Source organism: Eulemur rufifrons, chromosome 2, assembly GCF_041146395.1.
Source record: "Eulemur rufifrons isolate Redbay chromosome 2, OSU_ERuf_1, whole genome shotgun sequence".
NCBI lineage: Eukaryota > Metazoa > Chordata > Mammalia > Primates > Lemuridae > Eulemur > Eulemur rufifrons.
Genome location: NC_090984.1, coordinates 12,890,757 through 12,905,519, shown reverse-complemented (window position 1 = coordinate 12,905,519; position 14,763 = coordinate 12,890,757). Strand labels below are relative to the sequence as shown.

The window sequence follows — 14,763 nt, the reverse complement described above, 5'->3', positions numbered from 1 at the left end:
CAGGGAGTGCAAGGCACACACTGCGACCCTCACATTTATAGCAGTGTGCACCACACACCTCCCACCATGACATGTGTATACACGCAACATACCACAGTACACTCATGCACGTTTACGTGGACAAGGAGACAGGCACGTGTGATGCATGTCACCAATACTACACTCACAGTGACACACTGACACTGACAGCCACCCACCATGACATGCCTATCCTCACATATGTCACGTGACAGGGGCATGCACACCACACTCACTGTGACTCCAACATTCATCATCACCCTCCACAAAATGCTTGCACACACACACACACACACACACACACTTGAGAGCAACTCCGCAACACTCATTCACCACGACACAAGATTTTCTATATTTGGGCCGAGAGGCAGGTTCACAATAGATGTGGAGGCTCTATTTCCACTTTCCATTTTCATTGGCAGGTGCAATCCCGTCCTTCATGCTGTGGCTACGATGGCGTCTCATTTGTTCAAGATGGGGCTATGGGGGTTAGGGGGAGAGACCCACAGTCAGGCAGATCCTGCCCCTGGGACAGGAGCCGGGGCCACATCTGAGGCCCCACCCTCATCCATCTCCCTGTGCCCCAACTTACATGCATTTGGCTTCTTCAGATCTTGTAAGGCTTTCTCTATGTTTGTATTGATTTTCTTTATTTCTGTTGGGGCGGGGTGGTGAATGGGGACAGCTGAAGCTGGGTGGAACCTCAGACAAAGCCCCGTCTCTGGCCAACCCCCAGCCTGCAGTGCAGCAGAGCCTATGTATTTGGGGTGCCCATTCCTAGCTGCCTTTAAATAGCTCCTGAGTGACTCGGAGGGCAGCACCCATCACCCCTCCAAACCCTGAGCTGTGAGAGGGCAGGACCCCCGCTGTCTCCTCCCCTGAATCGTCTGCCCCCAGTCCGGTGACTGAGCACCCCACGGAGGACAGGGCTGCTCCGGCACCTGCTAGCTGTGTCGCCAAGTTCTCCACCTTCTTCCTGACCTCGCCGATGCTCTGCTGAACAGGGTGGAAGCCCTTCTCCTGCCTCTTCTCACATTCTTGCATCAAGTTTGACACTGAGGGCATGGAATAAAGGTGTCTGTGCGGCCACCCCTCTCCCGAGCCCTGCCAGAACCCCATGGCTCTGCCCCAGACCCTCTCTGCTCACCATTCCAAAGCTCCGTTTTCAAATTCCGCACCTCCTTGGACATCTCAGAATCTGTTCAAGAGGGAACAGGAAAACCCTTCAAGCTCCTCCGCTGGGGGGAAGGGAGAGGAAGAGAGTGTGGGGGAGGGAAGAAGCAGGGTGGTGGCTGGGACTGCACATTAGTACAACCTGTACAGAAAACAGTATGAAGATTCCTCAAAGAGCTAAAAGTAGCCTACCCTTCGATCCAGCAATCCCACTACTGGGTATCCACCCAAAGGAAAAAAGTCATTTTATCAAAAAGACACCTGCACTTGAATGTTTATTGCAGCACAGTTCACAATTGGAAAGACGTGGCATCAACCCAAGTGCCCATCAATTCATGAGTGGATAAAGAAAATGTGGTATCTGTATACCATGGAGTACGACTCAGCCATAAAAAGAAATGAATTAATGTCTTTTGCAGCAATTTGGATGGAACTGGAGACCGTTATCCTAAGTGAAATATCTCCAGAATGGAAAAACAAACACCATGTGTGCTCTCTAATAATTTGAAACTAAATTAATGGGCACAGAAAGAAATAAAAATCTAAATCTAAAAATTTATAGCGCTGACGAAAGTATTATAAAAGCTATCCGGGCAACAAAAACATTTGTACCACCTTAATATTTTGAAATAATAAAAAGAGATAGGGTGGAAACTGCAGGTTCCCCGTTGCCCCACACCCCCCAAGAATAAACACTTACTTTTCACCAGGACTAGAGCCGAGAGAATGATGCAAAACAATAAGGCCACGGTGAGGAGGATGTACAGGCTCAGGATGGCCCTGTACAACCAGCGGGGGACCTGGGCAGGGTCCGAGGGTGACCTGGGCTGGGCTGGGAATGGGGTGGAGAAACAGGCCAGGTGACCCACCAGCGCCCAGCACCATCACTCAGACTGTCCACCATGGACAACTCACTCTTCCCAACACCATCAGCAGCTGTGACCATCCACGACACTGCCACCAACATTCACTTTCAGTGATTATCCCTAACACTGCCAGACACCCTTACTAACTCCATCACCAACACTGGCCAATGTCAGTGCCCACAAGTCTGTTTTGAGTTGCTATAAAGGAGTACCCGAGACTGGGTGATTTATAAAGAAATCACCTGGCTTATGGTTTTGCAGACTGTATAAGAAGCGTGGCACCAGCACCGTGGTTGCCAACATTGTCACGGTCAACTGACCTCACCAGTTCTATTGACTTCCTTCCTAATTCAACACCCTGTCACTTACATCCACTCTCACTAACACTTCCCCCCAAACCCTTGCCAAGTCAATCAACAACACCGTCCCCAGCATTTCAGATACTCCATCCCTGTGACCACCTACAAAGCCACCCCTGCCACCATCTTGATGCCACCACACTGCACACCATTCAGCCTCCTTCAGTGCCCTCCCACACTCACCCCTTCCCAAGGCTGCGGGATGAGGGCAGGTGGGCATCTGTTCACCTTGACTCGTGAGCGGTGGGTGACCACCCTTTGGCTGGTTCTGGTTTCTGAAGGCCAAGGTGATATTCTCGTAGTCAGGGTCCTTGGCACCTGTGTGTGGGTCAGTAGAAGGGGTTGTGAACACCTGCCCAGAGCTCTGGGGGTTGTGGGGAGGGTGGTCAGAGACCTTGGTTCACCCAATGTCTGCACACAACACAATTCTGGGGGTAAAACAAACAAGCAATGAGGAGGGCTGGATGTGGTGAGTCAAGCCTGTAATCCCAGCTCTTTGAGAGGCCAAGGCAGGCAGGATCGCTTGAGGCCAGGAGTTCAAAATCAGCCTGGGCAACATAGAGAGACCCCATCTCTCAAAATAAATAAATAAATTTAAAAATTAGCCAGGCAAGATGGTGCTCGCCTGTAGTCCCAGCTACTCGGGAGGCTGAGGATCACTTGAGCCCAGGAGTTCAAGGTTGCAGTGAGCTATGATTGCGACACTGCACTCCAGCCTCGGTGACAGAACGAGACCCTGTCGCTAAAACAAATAAAATAAATAAGGAGCAAGGAACTAAGATCTGCTTCTTAGTTAAGCAGAGTGGGTGTATGTGGGGGTTTGGGTGACATATTCTCTCTCTCTCTCTCACACACACACACAGACACACACACACATGCACACATCTTGGAGGGAAAGGAGCCTTCCAGCCCCCACCTCCAGCCCCTTACCTCTCCCATCCCATGTCTCCTTCCACCCTCTCCCTTCCCACCTCGACGTTCCTAACCTTCCCGATGGGCCGGGGACCCCCGTTTCTTGTCCTTGAAGGCAGCCGCCTGCATCTCGACCCTCTGGTACTTCTGGTACCTTCTGTGTATGTACTTTCCTTAGCTCCCACGGCCCACAGCCTGCTAGTTTGTTCACACACATCCCCGCCCACCGGAAGATGTCGAGGCAGATGGGGAAATCTAGGGGCCAGGGACAGGAAAGAGGAGCCAGCCTCCTCTCCTCTTTTTAGGGAACCACGGCCCTCCTGTCAGCCTAGGGCATCATTGCCCCTAGATTAAGGAGGGTCTTAGGAGACCAGAGGTCTCAGGGAGGGCCAGGAAGGGAAGCCCCTAGACCTGGGGACAGAACAGAGTGGTGGGAAACTTTATAGGAAGCTGTGTGCGTGTGTGTGTGTGTGTGTGTGTGTGTACCCGGAGGAACCTCATTCTCCTACTTCTTCTCTATCTCAAGCTGTGACTCCTCAGCGTCCCACCTTTTAGGGTAAGGGCAGCAGGGCTTGGAGGTAGGATTCCTGGGCACCCCCCATACTTCCAGTCCCACCCCTCAGCTCCACCCCAAGAAGTGCTACTTCTCCAAGGCCCAGTGGAGGAAAGGCACGGATGTGAGGCAACAGGGACTAACCACTGGAACGCCGCACCCACATCTGGGACGAGGGCAGAGTCACATACCTCTTATCTCCTGCTTGGGCAGAAACCTGGAGGTACAGTTTCCCTTCCACCTGGAGACTCCAGATTTCTTATTCTCACCCATCTATCTGTGTACACACACACACAAACACACGCACGCTTGCACACACACTTCCAGTCACAATCTGCTCACAGAAACACACCACACACTCATTTGCATGCTTGCATTGTGTCGCCTAGAGAAATAGACATACATGCACGTTTACGCACCTGCACGCTGTCTAGAAGGTGTCTTAAAACTTTCTTTGTGTTGATCTGACCTTGAAAATGGGGGTTACAAAAGGCACGAAGCATATAAGGAATTTTCTCCTTAAGTCTAGAGCGCTGCCTCCAATAGACATATAGTGTGAGGCACGTGTTTAATTTAAATTTTTCTAGCAGCCACATTGAAAAGGTAAAAAGATATCAGCTCAAATAATTTTAATACCATTTTATTTAACAGTATACACCCAAACTATTGTCATTTCAGCATGTAGATAATATTTAAAAATGCATGAGCTAGCTTACATTCCTTTATTTATTTATTTTGGTACCAAGCGTGTATTGATTGAGCATGTTATTTTGGGCTGGTCACATGACTCCAAGTGCTCAATGGCTGCTGTTGGACAATGCAGGTCTAGATTATTACAGTTTTCTCCCTTTGGGGAAAAAAATGAGATTTTTCTGACGATGGGCAGAAAGTGAGTATGCTTTGGTTTCAAATATGTGGTTAAATTCAAGATAAATTTGGAAAGATTCCTAAGATCTCATGAAGATAATGCTTTATTTTCTAAAGTATTGCCAAACCCTGTCTCTCTAAGAAAGATCAATTTAACAGCGATTTGATGCCTGCCTGGGACCGCCTTCTGATGGAACAGCTGTAGAGGAGATGGACCAATTGGGAGTGGGCTCTGCTCTTTTAAAAAAGAAAATGTGTCCTAAATCCAGCCAACCATAAACCAGGGATTGGTTAGGGTGGGCACATGATCCAGACCCAGCCAATCAGAGTCTAAGATTTGGCACAGGGGCTGGCATTGGAGCCCGATCCAGCCAATGACACTCTGATCTGGGACTTTTGTTGGTATAACCAGTAAAAAAGCCTTTCTCTCTTTTTTTCCCTCCATTGGGACTATGAGTTGGGGAGGGGTGTAAGCCTGGAGTTGTGACAAAGAAGAACCTGCTTGAGAGCGAAGGCAGCACTGAGAAAAGCAGACCTGAGAGGGAATCTGTGTCCTGGAAACATCATTTGAGATCCTAGATCCAGCCATACCTGAATCTGTCATTCTAATCTTGGGCCTGTCAGTTACACAAGCCAGAAACTTCCTTTTATTTTGGCTTAAGTTAGTGGGGTCTCCAGTATTTGCAACCAGAAGAATTTTGCCTACCCCAGGGACCAGGCATTGGCTGATGAGGAAACAGAGGCTCAAGTAGGGATCTTGCCTGTCCAAGTCACATATGCAGATATGCTCTCCAAGTCTGCACTCTGGGACAGGAGGATGACTGAATTGGAATTGGGGGCTCTGAAGAGGCCCTTCTTGGGGTCCAAATACAGGAGGACAATTGAGTGGGGCTTGGAGACAAAGAGGCATTCACACCGGGGTCTGGGGACAATGAGGTCCCTCCCCACATGCACACACACCAGTGAGAGGTGGAACTCACAAGGCACTAGACTCACCCTATCTGGTCCTGACCACACTTCTGACTCAGGGGTCCCAGCGCACACCCCATGGCCACAGTGGTGTCAAGAGGGAGGGTCTGGGAGGGGAATCCCTGGGTTGGAATCTAGGTGGGCTCCAGGGCACCAGGAGCGTTTGTGATCTCTGCTCATGACCACCATGATCAGATGGGGGCTGGTGCATCATAGTGGGTGGATGGCAGTGGGAGTCGAGTCCAAAGTCCTGCAAACCAGGACCTCACCCCAGCACCTATTTTCCAGGTGTGACCATTGAATCTGGGATCCCTTTCAAGACTGGGTGCTAGAGAACCCAGCACCTTAAGTCTGTGGTTGCATCTCTCGGGGGCTGAATGCCAAGACTCCCAGGCTAGGATTCCTGGAGAACTGGACCCTGAGTCACCTGGCTTTGTTCCCCCAGGGAGCTAGGGGAGGGGACACCAGGGCTTTTGTCCTCTGGGGCATTGAGTACTCACCCTGGGTGCAGTGGAGACTTGATGTTGGAAGCACAGGAGTCTGTCTGGAGCATATATGTGTCTGTGTCCTGTGTCTGCTCTCCCCACCATGCACCTACCTGTGATTCTCTGTGTGCATGCAGGGGTGCCTTTCTGTCTGCGTGTGTGTCTGTGGGTACACGGGTGTGTCTGTGGACGTGATGTTTTTGTGTGACCATGGGGAGTTGTATACTGTGTGTGTACACACAGCCTGTACACCTGAGTGTTGTCTTTAAGTGTACATGTGGCTATTTATTCAACAGACATTTACTGAACACCTACTGTGTGCTCCGCTCTATTCTAAGCCCCAGGGAGGGATACGAAGAGCAAACACTTCCGCTGCCCTGTGTTTCCTATCCTAGTGTTCACGAGGGGGTACGTGCCCTGCGCGCACCCGGTTGTAACTAACTTCTTGGAACCGCACCTGCACGTTAGAAAACATAAGCTTATGATGCGTGACCTCAGGTAGAAGTTCTCTGTCGGCCCCTGCGAAGATTCCTTCCTGAGGGTGACCTGCTGTGCCTGGGCCTTGGGGGTCCTCTTCCAAGGTGGGGAGGGCAGGGAGGGGTCTCAGGGCTCCGGGCTCTGGGCTGAGAGATGATTCAGGGGCCAGCCCTGACCCTGGAGCTGCTCGGGTCTTGGGGCCCTGGAATGTCCCATCCACTACCCAGACTGACCCCGATCCTAGATGATGCTTCATTTTTGGGGTGTGTCGCAGAATGACCCAGCAAATTCCTGGGGAGGTCAGACACCCGAGGGTGACCGTCAAGGTGGCCTCAAACGTGAGTGTCACTTCCCTTCCTGGAGCCGGCCACCAGCCTTGGGTGGCGGTGCCATTAGAGGAAGTCGAGGCCCTATTCTCAGAAGAAAGGGTGGGAGACAGCTTGGGACGAAGCGGGGTGGGGTAGAAGATAGTCGCAGTAACCGCCCCCCGCCTCCCCTCCAATGAAGAACCACGCGAGGCTCGGGTCACCTCCGTTAACATCGTTGCCACCATCTCCGGGTTTATTTCCAGCTCCGCCCCCGGCCTGACCCCGCCCCCCCCAGCCCACGCTGCGCACGCGCGACCTCAGGTGGCGGTGATCTGCAGGCGACAGCAGCGCGCTCCGGTCCAGTCCATGCCCGCGCACTGGCAGTGGCATGTGGTCTCGGCTCGCACGTCCCACGAGCCGCAGGCGGAGCCACACGTGCATCCGGTGATGGCAAAGCCTGCGGACGGGAGACGGAAGCTTGGACCCCGAGCAGGGGGCTGCGGGGATCGGGGGTTGGGGTAGCTGGAGGCTCCCACCAGGGAATGGGTGCGCCAGACGCAGGGAGGGAGGACAGGGCAGCTGGGGACCTGGACACCAGTGTCCAAAGGAAGTGGGGTCCCGGAGCTGGGGTGGGCGGAGAAGGCTGGGGGTCCAGATCCGAACCCCAGGGAAGTAGAGGTGGAGACTGCAAGGGACTTGGAACAGAGCTGGGAGCCCAGATAACAGACTTGTCCACTCACCTGCAGGGCAAGTGGCCAGGTCTCCCCTGGAGGTGACAGTCTGGCAGTTCAGGACAACGTTATTTAATGCCCCCAAAACTACAGGAGGAAGGGAAGGGGATGCTGTGAGACCAAACTGCCCCCTCCCATCATCCTGCTGCCCCACCCTGGCGATTTGGAGAAGGCCTAGGTGGCCCAGGCCCTGGGGGACAGCTCCCCACCTCCTAGGATTCCCTGTCTTGACTTGGGATGTTTTGGGAAGGTTTGGGGTGACAGGTGGAGTTGAGTTTGGAGCTGTTGCTAAAGGCTGGGCTGCGTGGGGGTTGGGAGTGGGGTTGGATTTGAGGATGAGATTTGGTTGGCTCTGGGACTGGCTTGGGGTCAGGTCGGTGCTAGGGATCGGAGGTCTCTGGGACCCTTGGCGGGGCTGGCTGGGGGGTCCTCACTTAGCGAGCTGGTGCTCTCCTGGATCTTATCATTGATGGCTTCATCCACCGGACACAGGATCTTGCTGGACACGAGCAGCCCCAGGACAGGGAGGAGGAGGAGAGAGAGAGCCTTCATCCTACAGGTGCTGCAAGAGGGAGCTGAAAGACACTTTCCATGGTGGGAACGGTCAGGCCCCCAGAGCGAGTAGGATCTGGAACCCAGGGCCCCTGTGGGGGACAGGGATGGGGGCCCAGCTTTGCCCCCGGCACCCATGCTGGGGCCATGGCAAGGGTAGGAGCAGTTGTCACTTACCCTCCAGTGGGCTCAGCTGGCCAAATCTGGAACAGGAATTCCTGTGCCACAGCTCTGTCTGTCAGAGGTCTCTGGGTGTGGCTAATAAGTCCCTCGGCCCCCTGACCCACCCTTCCCACATCCGGGCCAAGAGGAAGCCCCTGGAGCACACTCTAAGGTAGGGGGCGGGGCAGGGGGAGCTCTACCCACCTCCCTGCCACAGCCTCCCCCTTCAATAGCCTGTCCCCGCTACAGCCAGGGTCTAGGCAGGAGGTAGTGATAATTCCAGGGCCTGTGATCTGAAGGGTGGGTAGAGAAAGGGCAGTCTGCATGTAGGGTGGTGGAAATAGGGTAGCTGCAATCGATAGACTATTCTCTCATTCCCATCCATTGCTAGGCACTAGCGGGGGAGGGCAATTTTTTCTGGAAAGGGTCAAACAGTACATGTGTTCAGCTTTACGGGCCACTCACCTCTGCCATCGTTGCATATGAATGACATTGATGATATATATAAAAGTGGGCATACTGTGTTGGAGGAAAACTTTATTTATGGACACTGGAATTTGAATTTCACTATCGCCACAACCAGGCGTGGTGGCACGTAAATGTAGTCCCACCATGCAAGAGGCCAAGGCAGGAGGATCACTTGAGCCCAGGAGTTGGGGGCTGCAGTGGGTTATGATGATGCCACTGCACTCCAGCCTGGGTGACAGAGCAAGACTCTGTTCATAGATAGATTTTTTAAAAAATAATATATCTTTCTTAAGTGTTCAGTTTGATACATGCTGACAAATGTATATACCTGCATGCTACATGTTTTGTTTTTCCTGAGTATTTTTTGTTTTTTAAATCAGGTTTCATTAAGGTGTCATTTACATATAGTGAAATTCTGTGTCCAGGTGTGGAACCATCACTACCAAATACTTTTAATTTATAATTAGGGGAAAAGGGGTTTCTGAAAGACTGAAGGAAAAGGTCTCCTTATTCTCTGAAGCCACAAGAGAGTATTTTTCTGCCCACAGGACGGATTTTACTTGTGAATATTCATAACAGCCACTAGCTTGTTCTGTTAATATACATCTGTCCTTGAAGCCTTAAAGGGGGCTGGTATCACATGGAAACCTAGAAACTGTTGCCATCTTGTGGAACCGACCTCCAGAGGAAACCTGGCTTCTGATTAGCTGCCTTACAAGATGATAACTTGTTGCCCTGGTGACAACATTGCGATGCCTGGTGGCTCTGCCAAATCAGAAAAGAATCATTGACACTTGCTTCCTCTCCCACGTGAATGATGGAAAATAAAATTTAAAGCCTTGGCCAGATTTCCAACTTGCAGTATAGGGGACCAGGCGGCTGCCAGCAGTGCTGGTTAGCAGAGGGCAGGCCGATGGCCGTGGCAGGACCCACTGGGGCCAGGCTGTGTCTTGGGGCAAGTGGCAGAGAGACCCTGGAGATTCCCAGTGTTAAAGACCCTGGGCTTAAGGCCGGGCATGGTGGCTCACGTCTGTAATCCCAGCACTCTGGGAGGCCAAGGCGGGGAGGATCACTTGAGGTCAGGAGTTCGAGACCAGCCTGAGCAAGAGCGAGACCTCGACTCTATAAAAAAATTTTTTTTAATTATAAAAAAAAAAAGACCCTGGGTGTTCCTTTGGAGATACCCACTCGTACCTCTTAGTGTTCCTGCCAGGGGAAGGGAGCTTCCTACAGAAACTGACAAATCCTTCACTCCAGGGCTCTCAGGGAGTTCTGAGATGACCTCAGAACCTTAACCCTGTGTTGAGCAATTTATGCACATGACCTCATTTAATCACCCCAAACACCTATTCAAGTAGGAATGATTATTATCTCCACTTCACAGAAAGAAATAGTGAGGCCCAGAGAGGCTAACTTGTCCTGGTCACATACCCAGCATGTGGAGAAGTAATGTGCCAAAACTGTCACATTTCAGCCACAATGGTGTGTGTGTATGGAGGCGGGGGCAGTTGTTTCTTCTTCAGAAAAGTATAGTTCTTTTCAGACTATTCCTAAAGCTTTTCTTTTTCTTTTATAAATTTTATAGTATATAGTTAAGGTGTACAACATAATGTTTTTAGATACCTATAGATGGCGCCAGGTGGGATGGCTCAAGCCTGTAATCCCAGCACTTTGGGAGGCTGAGGGAGGAGGATCGCTTGAGGCCAGAAATTTGAGAACAGCCTGGACAACATAGCAAGGCCCCATTTCTACAAAATATTTAAAAACTAGCCGGGTGTGGTGGCTTGTACCTGTAGTCCCAGCTAATCAGGAGGCTGAGGCAGGAGGATTGCTTGAGCCCAGGAGTTCAAGTCTAGACTGGATGACAGAGCCAGACCCTGTCTCTAAAAAACAGAAAAAAACCGAAATGAAAGAAATGAAGTATCTTTATTTTAAAATCAAAGAATATAGGTGTTTCTAAAATAAAAGTTCCCCTGCGTTCCTACTCCCCTAGAGTAACCAAGAAATGGGGGTCAGTTATGAAACAACCCACACCCCCTTGATTGAGGAACTGTGGATGGAAGGGAAGGGGTGGGGACAGGGGGCCGTCTGGTCACAATTTCCTGGAATAAAATTGAGCCACCCGCCTCCACCATGTGCCCGAGGACTACTCATGTACTAGTTCCCTCGATTCTCCCCCAATAGTCATGTGCACTTTTACACATGGAAAAATTGATCCTGTGGAAGTGAAGCCACATTGAAAAGGTCACCCGGCCAGCTAGATTTCAGAGCCAAACTCGTCTGATACCATAGTCCGTATGCTTTTAGAGATGGGGTCTCACTCTGTTGCCCAGGCAGGAGTGCAGTGGTGCAATCATAGCTCACCGCAGCCTCAAACTCCTGGGCTCAAACACCCTCGTGCCTCAGCTTCCCAAGTAGCTGGGACTACAGGTATGCATCACCATGCCCAGCTAATTTTTTAAATTTTTTGTAGAGGTGGGGTCCTGCTATGTTGCCCAGGCTGGTCTCAAACTCCTGGGCTCAAGCGATCCTCCTGTCTCCGCCTCCCAAGTAACAGGTGTGAGCCAGCAAGCCCGACCCTCACCGTTCACCAAAGCTTTGTCCCACCCACACCACCGCAGGCAAAAGTTGAGGGACACAGGGACAGATCTGTGGAGCCCCCTCCAGCCACCTGATCTGTCTCCTTCCCATCCCTTCCTGCCTTACCCTGCCCAGGGCGCCGGAGCAACAAAAGCAAAGGCTCCTGGAGGGTTCAAGGCAGTTGGGTGGTTATGCACCAGGAAGCTGGAGCCCCTTCCTGGGATCAAGTCCCAGCTCAAGGCCACTGGTTGTGCAGCCTGAGCAAGTAGCTAAGCACCTCTGAGCCCCAAGTTTCCCACCTACAAAACTGGAGCGTTGTTAGTGACGACCTCACAGGGCCGTGGTGAGGACTAGGTGAGTGCTTCATGGGCATTTACATCACCTACAAATGCAGGGCCCTGCATATAGTAAATGCTTCATCAATGTTGCCTTTCATTATTATTTTTCTAGAACTTTCCCGGCCACCAACAGAGATCGAGACTCTGATCTCAGAAGGGAACTGCGGACCCCCAAGGTGGAGAGGTTCCCCTGCTGGGATTTTCCCTTTCCTGCCAGCCCACACCCAGCCCTGGGGACCCCACATTTCTGGTCCCACCGGAACAGAACCTTCCCACTCCCAGGGCGATTTCCTCACCCAGACGCCTTTTCACAATGTTCTGGGCAGCGGCTGTTGGTTAACTTATGTTTTAAGATTTTGAGCAACTTTACAAAAAAAAAAAAAGGGAAGCTTCCCTTGCTTCCTCGATGTCGGGGTTGCCCTGGGGACCCTAGCCTCCCCTCTGCAGCCATCTCACTTCCATGAGCTGTCCTTAGCTGATTGAGTCACATCACTTCCTTTTCCTGTCTGGGGCCACTAAGCCCCCTTTGGGGGCCTCAGGCATTTCTTATTTTGTCCCCATTTCTCTGGTTTCACCATCCCACCACCCCCTCTCCTGGCCCAGCCAGCAGCTCTCATTTGCCCTGCATTCTCGCTTTTCTTATTTTTTATTTTATTTTTATTTTATTTTTTTAGAGATGGGGTCTGGCTCTGTTGCCCAGGCTGGGGTTGAAGCGGTGCAATCATAGCTCATTGTAACCTCAAATTCCTGGGCTCAAGCGATCCTCCTGCCTCAGCCTCCTGAGTAGCTGAGACTACAGGTGCATGCCATCATAACGGAGTAATTTTTTTTTTTTTTTTTTTTTTTGAGACAGAGTCTCACTCTGTTGCCCGGGCCAGAGTGAGTGCCGTGGCGTCAGTCTAGCTCACAGCAACCTCAAACTCCTGGGCTTAAGCGATCCTACTGCCTCAGCCTCCCAAGTAGCTGGGACTACAGGCATGCGCCACCATGCCCGGCTAATTTTTTGTATATATATATATATATTTTAGTTGTCCATATAATTTCTTTCTATTTTTAGTAGAGACGGGGTCTCACTCTTGCTCAGGCTGGTCTCGAACTCCTGACCTTGAGCGATCCACCCGCCTCGGCCTCCCAGAGTGCTAGGATTACAGGCGTAAGCCACCGCGCCCGGCCGGATTAATTTTTTAATTTTTTTTTTTTCTTAGAGATGGAGCCTTGCTATGTTGCCCAGGCTGGTGTTGAACTCCAGGGCTCCAGCCATCCTCCCACCTCGGCTTCCCAAAGCACTGGGATTACAGGTGTGAGCCACTACGTCCAGCATATTTTTTATTTTTTCTTTATTTATTTTTCCTCATTTTTTTTAAAAGGTGAGCAAGTTCAAGACCGCAAACCTTTTCCTCTCACTATTTCAGTGAATTTTAATATTATTCTAGAGAGTCTCCTGTGTACCACAAGGAGAACTCCCACCCTGTGATGCATATAAACACAGGCGATTACCACTGTTCTCACCTAATAATCATAATCCTTAATAATAGCTAATTACAATGTAGCTGCAAATGGCCCTCAGACCTGTCCTCATTTCAGGCTTCCCTGCTGAGATCACGTGTAGTTGCCTCGGGGAGTCCCACAAATAATACATTAAAAAATGTATCAGGTTGTTACTTTCTGTTCAAACCAAGCAGTTGCTGAGGGAAAAGTTTCTCTTCTGTGAATCACAGATAATTGCAGCGGAAGGAATGATAAAGTTGGAAATAATTCTAAAGAGATAATGGATTAATAATAGATGGAGGGCCGGGCGCGGTGGCTCACGCCTGTAATCCTAGCACTCTGGGAGGCTGAGGTGGGCAGATCGTTTGAGCTCAGGAGTTCGAGACCAGCCTGAGCAAGAGCCAGACCCCGTCTCTACTAAAAGTAGAAAGAAATGATTTGGACAGCTAAAAATATATATAGAAAAATTAGCCGGGCGTGGTGGCACATGCCTGTAGTCCCAGCTACTCGGGAGGCTGAGGCAGAAGGATCGCTTGAGCCCAGGAGTTTGAGGTTGCTGTGAGCTAGGTTGATGCCACGGCACTCTAGCCTGGGCAACAGAGTAAGACTCTGTCTCAAATAAATAAATAAAAAGAATCAATGGCTGCTAACGTCTTTTTTTGTTCTTTTTTTTAGAGACGGGATCTTGCTCTGTTGCCCAGGCTAGAGTGCAGTGGTGTCGGTGTAGCTTGCTGCAACCTCAAACTCCTGGACTCCAGCGATCCTCCTGCCTCAGCCTCTCAAGTAGCTGGGACTACAGGTGCACGCCACCATGCCCAGCTAGTTTTTTCTATTTTTAGTTGCCTGGCTTATTTCTTTTTATTTTTAGTAGAGATGGGGGTCTCGCTCTTGCTCAGGCTGGTCTCAAACTCCTGGCCTCAAGCAATCCTCTCACCTCGGCCTCCCAAAGTGCTAGGATTACAGGCATGAGCCACCACGCCTGGCTCGATAGCTGCTAACATCTTTATGTGGAGAGTTACTGGTGACTAGGGACACCTCCCAAACCCACTGATCAACTGTAGTGAGGGGACATTATGGATTCCCCAATGTGTTGCAACAGGAAGTACCCGGCCCCACCAGCAAGGCATTATTCTGGCTACAGCTGAACCTAATTCTAACAGACTGTAGCTCTGCCTTGTTTATAGGGGAAACATGAGTGCAGGAATAGTGAGAGAGAAAGCCGCCAGCCAAATCCAGAATAGGGCCATTCCCCAGGATTGGGGGGGGGGGGGTGGGAACCACACCAAGTAGCAATAAATGCCATGATGCAAAGATTTGGAGGAACAGCATGGCAGGTAAGGAGAATGGCGTGTGCAAAGGTCTCGGGGTAGGAACAGTGTGGTGTGTGTGAGGAACGGCAGCCAGTCCAGCCAGGAGGTAGGAAATGGAGTTGGGGAGGGGACCTGACAGGAAGTAGA

At 51.0% G+C, this 14,763-nt stretch overlaps 2 protein-coding genes across 2 annotated transcripts; both read right to left on the bottom strand.

Moving 5' to 3' along the window:
• Positions 1–439: 439 nt before the first annotated feature.
• MCEMP1 (mast cell expressed membrane protein 1) lies at positions 440–3,457 on the bottom strand. Its single transcript, XM_069491349.1, has 7 exons — positions 3,403–3,457; positions 2,645–2,734; positions 1,892–2,023; positions 1,166–1,216; positions 960–1,073; positions 611–673; positions 440–498 (listed from the first exon to the last, which is right to left on the bottom strand). The coding sequence occupies exons 1-7, from the start codon at positions 3,455–3,457 to the stop codon at positions 488–490; spliced, it is 516 nt and encodes a 171-aa protein (XP_069347450.1). The 3' UTR covers positions 440–487.
• Positions 3,458–7,304: 3,847 nt separating this feature from the next.
• RETN (resistin) lies at positions 7,305–8,271 on the bottom strand. Its single transcript, XM_069491334.1, has 3 exons — positions 8,153–8,271; positions 7,728–7,805; positions 7,305–7,444 (listed from the first exon to the last, which is right to left on the bottom strand). Exons 1-3 carry the CDS (start codon positions 8,268–8,270, stop codon positions 7,305–7,307), a joined length of 336 nt encoding a protein of 111 aa, XP_069347435.1. The 5' UTR covers position 8,271.
• Between the last annotated feature and the right edge of the window lie 6,492 nt (positions 8,272–14,763).